Raw genomic sequence first — 13,888 nt, 5'->3', positions numbered from 1 at the left:
AGTGAAGGAGGAAAATCCTTTTGTTTGCTCTCGAAGACAGCTCTAGTGTGCTCAAACTATCAAATGTTGAAGTCTGTTCCTCTGTTAGAAATGTGATGTACTTCACACATTTTCTTTATAGAAATATTAATATAAAACTCAAATATTTACATGCAGTATTTGAGTAAGAGGAGAAATGTCGAACCATTACACAGAACAGATTGTAGATTTTTCTCCAGAAAATTGTGTTACTGACAGAATGAATAATAAATAATATAATTTCCATCATGTCCAGGAAAAACATACTGTATATGCCATAGGGCAACCGTCAGAAACTTGGATTATTTTTTGAGAGATTCAGTTCCTAATACTGGTTGTTGGGTGGCTTGGTTTTTTGATTTTTTTTTTTAATTAACGTGCTCTCTCAGAGTAAAAGAAGGCAAGAATTTAGGCATGAGTGAAAAATTTATTCGAAATCTAAAGAAATGGTAATAGTACTCATTTGCAAGTAGTCATGAGGCTTCAATGTTTGAAATTAGAGCTACAGGATATTATGTAGAAGCCACGGAATGACTATTATTTCTTCTTAAAATACTGAAAATTGAGATTGGCAAACCAAATTGCTAATAGTTCAAATTATTAAGGAGCTACTTTAATAAAACAGTAAATGTTTTAAACAAAAGTGAAAGACCTCCATTGAAGTAACTGTGTGCACACTCTCTTAAACACTAAAATGGCTAACAGACAAAGTACCACTATTTCTGTGTCTGTCTGTGGCTTGGGGGTCATAGGAGAATACAGGAATATTGTAAATTTCGTAAAAATATTAAGAAACCTTGAGAAAGTAACCTCTGTCTCATTGATCATTAACACATTCTGATTTTGTTTAAAGAAGATCCACATTTTCCTCTTTCCTGTCTCTTATGTATTCCTTAGGTTTATTGTGTTACTGCTGTGATTCAAAAATCTGCCTTGTAAAATTTTTTACAATGGGCTGCACTTAGAAGTTTGTGTGCAAGTCTGGCAAGTTTAAAAAAAAAATAAAAATCAAGCAAACCATTGTAAAAATAGAAACATTAAAGCAATCTGTTATGCTTCTTGTTTACAACTCATCTGACATTAGGCTACTGAGGATCATTACATGTAACAATTATATTTTGATTAGGATAGAGATATGTACAAAAATACTGAAATATTTCTGTTCCCACATGAAAGGAAGGTACTTTGTGATTTAATTTCCAAAGCATTATGTAAATTTAAGATATCAGAAAATTTAGATTTTAAATTAATTTCTGCTTCTTTTTCAGTATTAATGCTTTGCTAGAGTTAAGAGCACATTACTCTCCCAAACTTCCAACCTTCAGAGAAGAAGGGGTGAGAGAAAACTGTTACTGGCTTTCTGACAATGGCAGGGAGTGTGTTAAACCAGTGTAAAATTCAATTAAACTGTCTAGCCAGGTTTTTGAAGCTGAAATGCAGACCCTTTCAGTTAAGCTTCTTATTTTCCTGTGACCGACACCGGTGGATACTGTGTTATGCCAAAACCAACAGGCTGTAAAGCACCTTGTTTCATGCTCCTAGCTGATCAATATTTTTATTTTCCAGGCTTGCCCAGAAATATGGAGGCAGTATCACCTAACAGTAAGTAGAAACACCTTTTTTATTTTCTTCTACACCCAACCTATTTACTCTTCTGTGAACTGCTGACCATAAAATATAGACAAGCGTCTTCGCCGAGAAGATAATAAACATCTGAAGAGTTTTTTGAACTGAAGAATGCAATGAAACGCTATTTTTTAAACATCTTTAGAACTTAGGATTTTGTTTTAATACTGTAGTCATTAAATGAGTGCCTTGCAGGACTGTCTCCTCTCAGTGACTACATTTAGACACATAAAGAGGGTTAAATTTTTAAGTTGAGATGCATAGCAGAAGCAATAATCCCATCTCAGATATCCCAGATGCTGGTAATTAATCACTGTGTGTGACAAAGCTTTCTTTTTAAATGTGTAAAATAATTCTCAGCTAGAGCGTAGATGCTTATTTGAGAAATACACTTTATAAACTTTTGCGGATAATTTCTAACTGGTGAGGATATAGCTATAACTTCTTCTTTCACCTGCATTAGTTGATCTTTAGTCGTTGAAACAAGAAAATAAAACTTTGTGAACTGTACCAGTGTATTACTTAAGGTTTTTCCTCACATTTAAAATAGAGATAAAAATAAAACAAGATGCGTACAAATTTGGCTAATACTGATACCTGGAACAATATTTAACTGGTTAAGACAATATTCAATGGGTTGGTATCACAAACCTTGAAGGTATTCTTTTATAAAATTGTTATACATAAAACCCCCTTTAAAGATCAGGATTTTTGCTGTTCATCGGAGTCTTTGCTCTCATTGCTATCCAGATCCACCTCGTATGTATTTAGCTGTTGTAGGTAATTAATCTCTACTGTCCATTCAAAACAAAGTGGAAAAGTTTGTCCACTACTTTTCTTTATGGATCTTTGGTGTGGACTTTTTCTTTTGAGCAATAAATAGGATGTGCTTTATAATTTCTTGCCTCCATCTCTTCGTGGTAGTGGAATGCTCTTTTTTCTGGTTTTGTTTCTAAATTCAATGAATAGGGAAATCTGTGCTTAAAACCTCTTGCTCATGTTTTCTGCATAATGTTTTTTTTTTAAAAAGATCTGTTTTGGAAATCCTCCACCCTCTCCAAGCATTTACTTTTATTTTAAACAGAATTGGTATAGACTTTTAAAAAAAATATTATGAGCAAAAGGTGCATTCACTGGGTATTTTTGTTGGCTTTTTTAAAAGTACGTGAAGGAAAAAGGTAAATACTGTCTTTCATTATAATCCCTAAAGGTACATGTAAAAACTATTTCTTAAATGTTTATGATATTTGGAGTCTAATAATCAGATAGGTATATTATATGTAGTAATATGTTGGGTTCTGTTTTTTACTGAAGTATAAGATTTAATTGATTTTAGTCTTGCTTGCCATTGAAAATTCCTCTAAAAGTGAGTTGCAATCAAGACTTACAAAATATTTATTTTTGTAAAATAGTTGGGGGGGGGGCTTAAGCCTGACCCAGTGGTTACTAGGTCAGAGTTTTGAGGTATCTGAGGCAGAAAATTCTATCTGTGAATTTTGTAGAAATTGTTCTGAGTTTACACTCTACGTAGTATAAAGCTAACAACATTCGTCAAAACAAGCTCTTGTTAGAAAATGTAGTTACGAATACAAGTGTATTATTAAAAGCACCCATTTGGAAATTCTTAGTGTGTTTTAGGGACGTTTTGAAATGTGGACACACATGGACACACAAAGATAAACTGACATTGAGTCAGACCCTAGCTACTGATATTTTTTTTATTTTTGCAGTGAACTGCAAATTATCTGCAAATAATCCACATTTCTGATATGTGGGAAATGCTTTCCACGTCTCCATTTTTTGCATGGGAAGACTCAGAGTTACATTAGTAGTCAGATTAAACCTGGAGTTTAAAAATTTGCGTCCTAGAAGACATGTTTGATATTTAAAATAACTTGTATCTCAAGAAACTGCATTATCAGAATTGTTTAAATGTATGAGTCCTGGCTTTTATTATTTCATTTAAATATTCTCTTTTGGACCCAAAGCAGAACAGAAGTAAATATTGTTCTCGCAAGAATCAAAACTTCTGTTAGAATAATGTATACTATATATATATTTATAGAAGTATAACTAAATGCCAAGATCTTTTGCTCTCATATCAGAATGGTGGTATTTCAGTATAGAAATTAGTTTATAATTTTTGTAGTTTAAAATAAATATTTCTGTACAAACAGGATAACCATTTAAAGAAAAATAATAGAAGTTTTTAAAAAAGTACTATTGTGGTTGTTGCTGTGCTGCAGAGGCTGCCTGATTTTTAGCCAATAGACTAAGGCTACAGTGAGTTTTTCCTCTGCTTTAGCCATGGATGCAACCACTAGATTTAAATTGATTTTGGTAAATTGATCACAAGTGTCACACATGCAGGTACATGTAAGCGCAAATACAACAAGGCATTCAGGTTTGTAATAAAAGGCTGTTTTTATAACGTTGCTTAGAGACAGCCATTACAAAGTTCGTCGAAATGTTTTGCATTATATAAAGTATTCTTAGTTAATTACTATGAATGCTTGTGAAAAAACATACAGCCTTCCACCTTTCTCTTTTGTGAAGCTTTGGTGATTTTATTCATTATCTGGCTCTTTCCAAGAGATGGACTGCCATCTATTGACTTCTTGTAGCCCCTGCACAGAAACACGGATTGACTAGAACAATGACTAAATAATAAAACCATTCTGCTGTTATGGATGGTGGTAGGTTTTTGTTTACATTAGCTGTGGTGACAAATTTTGGCACATTACAAATAATTTGTTATATGGGCAGAAATGTCTTATTCTAACCAAAATAGACTGCCAGTGCAAGAAATCTTACGAGCAGTTGAAATGGCAAAAAGGATTATAAGCGGAATATTTTAATTTGCCTTTTGATAGAAAAAAGATTATCATATTGTATTCAATGAAGCTTAAATTTAAAGGCTCTATGATAATCAAAGCTTTATAACTGGATGAAGTTAGTTTCTTTAAACTTGTTCTTTCAACTCTGTTAACTAAAATTATTCCGCAAAAAAACCAATCAAAGTCAGCAGAACAATCCAATTCCCACTGAGGTTTAAAGTAATATTTAATAACCTCTTTAAGATGGTGATTTAAAACTTTTACAAACCATTTTCATTGTGCCTGCTCTCTATGTGTTCCTCCTATATCAGAAGAAGGAAATTACATTTGTCAAAACATATTTTAGGTTTTTCTTCACATAGGTATCTATTTGCAATAAATAGGTCGGCTCTGATACCCGCTTATGTTTATCAAAGGTGTTATTATCCATTCAAATAATAACACAAGGACTTCATTTGCAGATCCGGGATAAACAGTTTTGATCATAGCTTAGTGCAGTGTAAATAATAATACATGTAATTTTTTCACAGACAAGACACTTGAAGGTCTTGTAAAGCTCTTTGTTCCAGATTATTAGGAGGCCCAGTTTACAACTTGGTCTTTCTCGAATGTTCCACAGACCCAGAGAAATACGGTTGGTGCTCCAAAGGACGTGCCATCACATCCCCTTTTCCCACATCTTAAGGATACTGGAGGTGCTCATGGCAGTGCTTTTCCACCCTCGGAATGCTTGTCTCTTTTTCATTCCCTTTCTCTTGTAATCTTGGATTTTGGCTATAAAGGTAGAGACCTTTATTAAATATTTTGTACTCAAGTGGAGGCCAGTTTATAGCCCTCTATTTACAAAAAAAACCCCAAAGTTGGTGGAAAAACTTGTGAGGTTAAGGCACGCTATGAGTTTCATTCTTTTGGTTGAGTTGTGCAGTTTGTTCTTAAGAAAAATAGCATAGCATCCACCGGAGTTTGATCTGCTCTCCGATTGCATGACTGCGTGTCCAGTGGTAGCTCCTGGTTTCGGTAGGTCTGCGCTTTGGAGGAGAACAACCCCGCTGTGCCCTAGGCTCGGGGGTTCAGTGTGGGGCCGGCAGCAGCGCCTTCCGCGGGGGACAGCCCTTCTCTGAAATACGGGCACCGCCGTACGTGCTCACAGCTCGGGGCTGCGGGTGGATGGCAGGGCTGGTGCTGGCCCTCTGCCGGGCCACGCGCCGTGTGAGGAACCGTTCGTCCACTGGACCTGAACCAGCTGATGGGACCACGAGTCCAGACCTGCTCCCATCCTGCGGGTCGTCCTGTGGCCCGATGAAACTGAGGGTAAAAATTGCACCGCTGTGAGCTGTCTCACTTCCACCCAACAGATGACATCGCCAGAGGACAAAGAGGAAATCTGTTTTCAGGGCACAGTGATCCATGTTTTGCGTCGGGCGCGAAGCTGCACACCTTCCATGTGCATAACCCTGACGTACGACCCAAACCCTTCTGTGCAGTGGTGCCGCTGGGGGTACTGCGAAGGCATGCAAATGGGCATCGCTGTATTTTGGTACAACATGGCATCATCTCCTTATGTATGCTGCACTGCTGCATTGTTCAGAGGGACTCATGGCACACAAAAATGACCATAGACAGTCCAGCTCAGGAATGAGGTGTGGATACAATAATCAAATAGGAATTAACCTTGCAAGCATTAGCATTTTCTTCAGTAAATATCTACAAAGTAATGAAATTCTGTCCCTGAAATGGGCAGAGCGCAATTTTAATTTTTTGATGTGTTTGTCAGTATCGATGCATTTGTTGAAACACAAATCCTCCTCGGATTATGTGTTTTCTTTCTGTAAAGATTGCTCATTTTTAATGACCTCTTCCTCCCCTTGTACGGCTCTGGCCGTAAGGACTCATTCCCCATACCCTGCCTCACCAGTCTCATTTATATTAAAGCTCCTGGGCCAAGATGGCCACCAACAGAGTTTTAGAACCATCAGAATTTTTAACTAGCAGGAGCTATCATTTAACATGCTTTTTGACATTTTGTTAATCTTACTTTTAATCCACTTACATAAAAGAAGGTGAACCAGGAATTGGCTGTTTTGGCCTCTGTGCGTAAAAGACATGAAGGGACAATGCATCTTTTGTGTTTAAATTTTGCGCTTGGATTTCTTTGTGTGCATTATTAAAATTCCTCATCGCCTGCCACTTTTTTTTCTGAAATGAAAATATAAGCAGTGTTGCTTAAAGTCAATTTGTATCCTTGAAAATGTGACTTTCAGAAAGAGAAAATTTGGAGCATGACTCTGGCAAAAAAATATTTAAGCATATGAGACAGAGCATTTGGTTTCCAGAGAAGCTTTGTAGGTTGTGTGTGGTGAGGGAGAGGATGGGTTTAGAAGTGTTTTCGGGGGGAGATTAGCCCGACTTGCCCGCGCGCAGGGATGGGGCTACTGCGGTGCGTGGACGTGGCTGCAGCGTCAGCTTCTCTGGCCCCAGCACGACACAAGGCTGCGGACCATGAGATCGTGGCGGTCATGTTAAATGTTTCTGCACTTGGCCAGTTTCTCTCCGTCTGTTTTAAGGTTGTTTTCATTAATTGTAGTAAAAATACCACTTAGTTTATAGGCAGTGTATTTTTGCATACTTTGGAATCACAGAGCAGGCCCTCGTGTGCCAACACTTCAGTAGCCATTCATTGGGATATTTCACAAGGAAGGGCATCCCAAAATTCCCAGGGATAGGAATTTAGGGTAAGGATGGCTCTGCCTCCTGCGGGTTGTGGGGGAACACGAACACCTGGAGTATGACAGTGTCCCCACGCTTGCCCTGAGGGAAAGGGGCCTTTTTGGTGCCTGGGTTCGTGAAGATTTCATCTTCTCTGAAAATGCGTGATGGCCTCTTCAGCCGGGGGAGGAGGTAGGGCAGATCTTGGACAACAATCGGCAGATATTTTCCGTTTAAATTATCTACTTGCATTGTTCAAGCCCAAGCCCTACCACCTTTGCAAGTGCCGTTCCGTGACAGTGATGCTTCTGAGATGTCTGCCTGCTCTGCATGGTTGTTCTGCTGAAAATAAGGACGTTAGTGGTGGTTGGTGTGCTGTCTAGAATGGCTTCTGGATTTTATTTTACATTATGTCTATTTTCCACTACTAATTATAATTTGTCCCACATTATTGTTCTCTTTCAAGTTGCAGGTATATGTGCAGCTATCAGAGATCTAAACCCAAAATTTGCTTCTCTTGCATAGGAATATTTCACAACAGAAAGTATTCTTTCTGATAGTTTTTTTTTTTACAGAAAACAGAATTACAGGTCCTGAAATAAGTGTAATTTTATGAGTACAAAGCATATGCTATAGCTTTCTGTACGAAAACATGCTAGACAGAGTTCCTTTTTTACTTTAGAACTGTATTTAAAATTTTACAGGAAAAAGAAGTAGCTTAAATAACTTCATATTAATATGTAATATCTATAAAAAATACTGTTTAGAGTTTGCCTTTTCATGAAAATGTTGGGTTTTAACTAATACCCCTGGCCAGTTACTAGTACCGAATAATTAGGGGTTTTTTTGGTGTGTCGGTTAAGTTGAAATAGAAAGTTCAGACTGGTTATCTGTAAAAATGTCAACATGTCTTTGCGCTTGCACTTCCTTCCCTGGGGCAGCGTGACGGTGTCCTGGTACCTCTTTACTGCAGAGGACAGACCCCTGCTCGGTGCCTGTTTCTGCGCTGGGGTTGTGGTCGTTACCACAGGTCAGCGTCCAGCTCTTGCCACGCTGCACCGCAAAGCTGCAGGCTCCTGCGCAGACCCGGGAGGCTGTTTTGGGTGGGCTCCGTAACCTTCCAGCAGCACCGTCATCAGCTGCCGCTCACCTTCCTCGTATAAGCGTGGTAGAAAGCATCCCTGCTCTCTCTAGCGCTTGTCTGTCTTGTGCTCCTTCCCATCTGCCTCCCTAGAAAACAAAACAGAAGGTGCTTTTAAACTGAGGGCTACAGACTGATGGAGTCTTGGCCAGAAATTGCATTTGGATGTATTTCTGGAAGCAGTCTGGGACTGGGGGGGGAGACAGAAAGCTTGGCTGACTGGCTTTCCGTTTCTCTGATTTTGGAGTTCCAAATAACCTCCTCAAAGTGTTTGTCTTTGAGAAGGGGCATCTTTCAGAGGATCCCCGACTCCAATCTGCACAGTACTGTTATTTAAGGAACTTTGTTTTCTGCAAAAGCGATACCTTTTGGCCCTGCCTTTAAATGGGAAAAGGGGAAGAAGAGCAGGGGATGGAAATTAATGTATTTTAATATTTTGAATGTTTAAGTCTGTGGTTAGCTAACCCCTGCGTGCCCAGGAAGCTATTTGTGCGGTGTGTGACATTTTCAAGTGCTGTGCCAGCAGTCCTGGTGGCAAGATGTGCTCACGACTGGAGAAAGACTGGAGGGAGCTGCTACCTCCCACGCACACTTCTGGGCAGGAATTGCTCTGTTCTCAGCACAGACACTGCCATGTGCATCCCTCCTTCACCCAACGTACGCCAAATCTGTTGGGATGCGTGTTTTTGTGCTACACCAAAACTGTTGGATAAGTGGTTAATTAAACAGAAAACAGGATAATCAGGGTAAGAGTCATTGCTGAAATGTCTCCCCATCATATACATAACTGCTTTTAAGCAAAAGGATTAAGATGATCTTTTCTTTGGTGCTCGCAGATTTGGTAAAAATTTTCACTTCTCCTTCCTTTAGTTTGAAAGGCTGAAATTATATGATCATTTAAATAATTTTTACTATTTCAAGTGTTAACCATCTAAATAAGGAAAATAGAATTTTCAAGCTAGAACAAGATTTCCCATGCATTTTAAAAGCAGGGGTTTATTTGAGAAAAAATTTTAAATATCTCTGTCCACTTTTTCTGCAGTAAATTCTTTGTGTAAATAGTCATATTAAAGTTCCCTGAAACTTCCTGAAAATTATTCCTGAAAACTATCTCTCTGAATAATTTTTTACAGTATATTCCTGAAAATTTTTCCTCTGAACTTGATATGAAGGTGTTTTTTCTCGTTGTTGTTAGAACGTGGGGTTGGTTTCAACGTTCCATAGGAAACAAAAAAATGTCTGTGATCTAGCAGACATTTCAAAATATATAAAAGTTACACTTTTGTGTAGGTGACGTAAAATGTATTTTGGTGCCTTTTTGTATTGCAAAGTGGGAAAAATGTAAAGTGTCAGCAGAGCGTAAATCTCCGTGAACTGTTTGCACATACATCCTCAGCACGAACAGCATTTTGCTTGTCCAATGTCCACTCACTAAATTATGTGCTTTAGTAGTACTGAAGCTGCTGCATTTTATCATACAAGTACTTTGCACATTAAAACGTCACAGGTATTTAGCAGCGGCATCTATGGAGCTCTGTGCTGGCAGCAGTGCCTGCGATCGTCCGTGTCGCTGCCAGAGCTGCTAATTCATCCTGTCAATGATCCGTGCGTTAGGAGCAGCCAGCAGCTCTAACCGGTTCAACGGTAACTTTCTCAAGTTATGCTTGATCATGTTAATAATCTATGGATTAGGATTCCCTAAAAGTATTCACTGATTTAATTCTGAGAGGGTCTATCATGTCAATAATAGTAATACATCTTGTTAGGTCCTGTCATGTGAATGGAAAAGTTACTATCCCGCTGACAGAATTATCCTGACTTTGATTTCAAATTTTGAAAAATCAAGCATAAAGAGAATTAAAAGGAACCAGAGACCCATATGAACTGATCAGTAGCGTAGAGCCATATGCCATAAGTGGGTACAACTTTACCGCAGCACTGGAGAAGTCTCTGAGCAGTGGGTCATTTGCATGATATATGCATATATGCTATAGTACCCACGTATGGCAAAGGAAAATATCATGCCTCAGAATTTTTGTCTTCAGGGGAGCGAAGTCAGGCCTTCAGTTTTAACTTGGTTGTGACTGTTAATTCTGGATTAAAATAGCGTTTGACAGACATACTCCGAGGGCCGCGGGTATGACTCTGATATGGGCACGAACAGCCGCTCCCGTTCTTCACCGCTCTTGGCAGCACCGCGTGTTGGAACAGCCCACGGCGCCGCTGCCTCGGCTGGCGTTCTCATCACCGCCAGAAGTTGATGAACTTTTTACATGCTGTTGCGTTGGGTGTTTTGCTCTCGCCAGTCGGCACCTGGGCTGGCGAGGCCCCTTTGCTGGCCCCGGCAGCACAGAGGGCACCGGGTGATGCTGCCCTGCTTCGGCAGCGGCTTCGCCTCTCCAGGGACGGCAACATCTACAGGAAGAGGTACTATTTTTACAGCAAACCAGGTGATATATTTGCAAGAAATCGACAGTCACTGCCTGGGTTTGAAGTTGCTCAGAATCAGCACCGAGTCCAAAAGCTGCATGTCTTTTTTTTTCTTCTGCTTTTATTTTTCTCCCCTCAAACTTACAGTTTCTCTGCCTGTGGTAACTACTCATCTTGTAGGTAACAGAAAGTAATTTCATGTTGTTTCTTTACTATGCACTTAATTCTGTTTCTAAGGTATGTCTGTAACTTCCTTTGGCACTTAAAAAATTGAGTGGTGAGCGCCTGTGCACGAGCGTACACAAACAGTGAAGGATTCCTGTGGACTGTGTAATACCCCTGAACTATCTTTTGCTTTAAAATTAATGGCACCAGATTTGAACGTGATACCCAGTTTCTGTCTGACTTATTTTGATGGCAGATGAGATTAATTAATTCTGCTTTTCTGATGATGGTGTGAGGAGGGAAACAGAGGGAAAATAATAGCACTGAGATACTCAAAACTTGGTTTGGAGAAAACAGTTTTGATCAATGGTATGTTTATGTGATGTGAGAGAGGAGAAACCTGACATCTTTTGATCCATTTTTAGATGCTGTGGACTATTCAGATAAAGTCCCAAGTCATATTAATGTGAAAACTTTACGGAATTGAGACTCATTTAAAGAAATAGATGTGCAAGAAGGACATGGAAAAGCTTTTGTTTGTTAATGGTTGTGAATAGGCTGTCAGACATTTCTTCAAGGACATATTCTGAATGAATGTCACTAGTTATAAAGCTAGGTAAAAATAATTATGGTATTACTGAATATATATATATATGGTGCTCTTAAATGGAGAATACATGAAAAAATTATGAGGAAATTGATAAACATTAAGATGCACAGTTGACATGTTGGTAGTGTAGGGAAAATGTTTCTGTAATATTGTCCATTGGTAAAGGATGCTACAGAGTGAAGCATAGCTGCTAGGAAGTTCAAAGAAAAAAGCTTGAATTGTTGTTAATTTAGATAGTACCCCAGCAAAAACTCACTGCTAACAAACTGATGCACCACTTTTGGCATCTCTCATCCTCCAGCAGCACAGTATTTTTTCTGTGTTTACTTCAATTTTGGCTGTGATCAGAAATCATCTCAAATTAAATACATATTAAGAACGTCCCCCTAAGAAAGTTATTTCAAATGTGTTACTTCCTCCTTTTGCACATGATGGTGAAAGGTGATTAGTAGACGACATAAAGGTTAAAGAGAGAGAAAGAGAGAGAAAGGAAGCTGTAAATCATCTAGAATGACAGTAAAAATTAAAACCTTGGGGTTTGTCAGGCTCCCAGGTGTATTAGCTAATAAATATAACCATGGTTTAGTTCTGTTCATCTTCTGATTTTACAGGCTTTGCAAATGTTTGTGTTCAGATTAATGTATAAATGTATGTGTAAGTATGCATATGCTTAGTGCGGTGAGCGTGCGTGCGTACGGTGCCTGCCCGCGCGTGCTCTCTGTGCGCTTAAGCCTGGGCACGTATGGAACGGCGTTGGGCAAGACTCCTAATAAACATTCAAATAAAATATACGTGTCCTCATGCACGAGCCTCCTCCTCCTCCTCCTTCTCCTCCTCCTCCTTCCCGGCCTCTTCCCAGCGCCCACCTCCCCCACCCCACTTCAAAGCTTGTGGTCCTTTCTCCATCCTTGTACTAAAAGGTTTCTTTGTAAGCCAGGCCATTTGTCCATCATTGTTTGGGGTCCAAACAGTGGTAAAATACCCTGTCACCGATCCAGAGTGCTGTGAATGGCAGCTTCTCTCCGGACAATTGGCGGTGGTGCCGAGAAATATTCCTGAGAGGATTATTTAACCTTTCAATTTAGGGGGCACAAAGCCTGGCTGATTAATGAACTTTCTGATGGGCGCTGATAAGCGGATCTATTTCTTTATTTCCTCTAAAAGTGATTCCTTCTCCTGTCCCATATTACTATAATCTTAAACATAAAATGTGGCAAATAGATTAAAAAACAGCACTAAAGAGTTTATCTGGCTGGCAAACTGAAGGAGCTAAATTAAAATTGGTAATGAAAGCAGTGGCTGAGCCCTGTATATGGTTTTTAAATGCGCTGTGTATTTTGAAGAGACTTATTCTCCAGCCTGCCTGGTAATGACTGCTTTTGGTGCACAGTCCGGGGCTGGCTTCTGTTATCCCCCCAAAAAAATGAGTTGTGTTATCTGGATGACTGCAGACACATATGCATCCCCCTTTCTCACTGCATGGGCAGACAAGGTCGATAGCATTACAAGGTATTTGTGGCAGTGCTTGTTTCAGTTTTCAGAGCTGCCAGTTTTCAGCCAGATTTGAATTACAAAAGAAGAAGCTGGCATGAAAATTGAAAGGGTTTATCGGCTAGTCTGAAGCCTCATAGCACATTGCTTATTTATGCAGTCCATTTGCACCAGGAAATGTAAAAAGGAAATACATTTTAAAAATAAGGTCATAAAGACCCAGATATGTTTAAGATGGCAAATAAAATATAGATACCTATAATATCTTTCCAGGAAACGATTTCACTTAATGTTGCACATTACTTCGGAGGAGCATTTATGTTACTGTCATAAATTTGTGCATTTGTGTCACTCTATAGATAGTCTCTGGGGATTAAGAAGGAAGTGTTTGCTAACTTACTTTAAAATTAAAATAGAAGAAAGATAGGTTTGTAGTTTGAGAGCTACATCAGAAATAGTTGAAGTTTAATGCACCATCCTATTTAAATAACGTTTTGCATTCCGTGTAAAATTAGCCATGGACGACTGGATAGATGCCACCACCTTTGGAGAAAATTGGGATGCCTTTCAAACCATGAAGATTTTGAGGCATTCAGGGATTGTATTGTTGTTATCCTTACTATCTTGCATATATTCATTTTCTCTATGAACTTGAGATTTTTCTGTCCATTTTTCATAAAAGGCTTTTTGAATTAATATTTTAGTATTTTTTCTCTGCTTCTAAGAGTATCAAAAGATTACATTTATTTCTTTTAAATATATAATATTGTACTTTTTGTCTCTTCCTTTAACGTTTTCACAGTCAATTGTAGATGCTATTTGCATCTATTTAAAATGCATTATATGAATGTCTTATTTCTGCAG

At 38.7% G+C, this 13,888-nt stretch overlaps 1 protein-coding gene across 1 annotated transcript in view; it reads left to right on the top strand.

The window, feature by feature from the left end:
• The window catches only part of ZCCHC7 (zinc finger CCHC-type containing 7), a gene marked incomplete at its 5' end in the record, with an annotated part of 110,860 nt that overhangs the window by 85,457 nt on the left and 11,515 nt on the right, over window positions 1-13,888 (top strand). Inside the window, one exon of the mRNA XM_082497928.1 lies at window positions 1,585-1,620. Coding sequence (XP_082354054.1) covers window positions 1,585-1,620 — 36 coding nt within the window. The remainder of the gene's footprint in view (window positions 1-1,584; window positions 1,621-13,888) is intronic.

Source organism: Vanellus vanellus (assembly GCF_965231255.1).
Source record: "Vanellus vanellus genome assembly, chromosome: Z".
Lineage (NCBI taxonomy): Eukaryota > Metazoa > Chordata > Aves > Charadriiformes > Charadriidae > Vanellus > Vanellus vanellus.
This window is presented reverse-complemented; position numbering and strand designations above follow the sequence as displayed.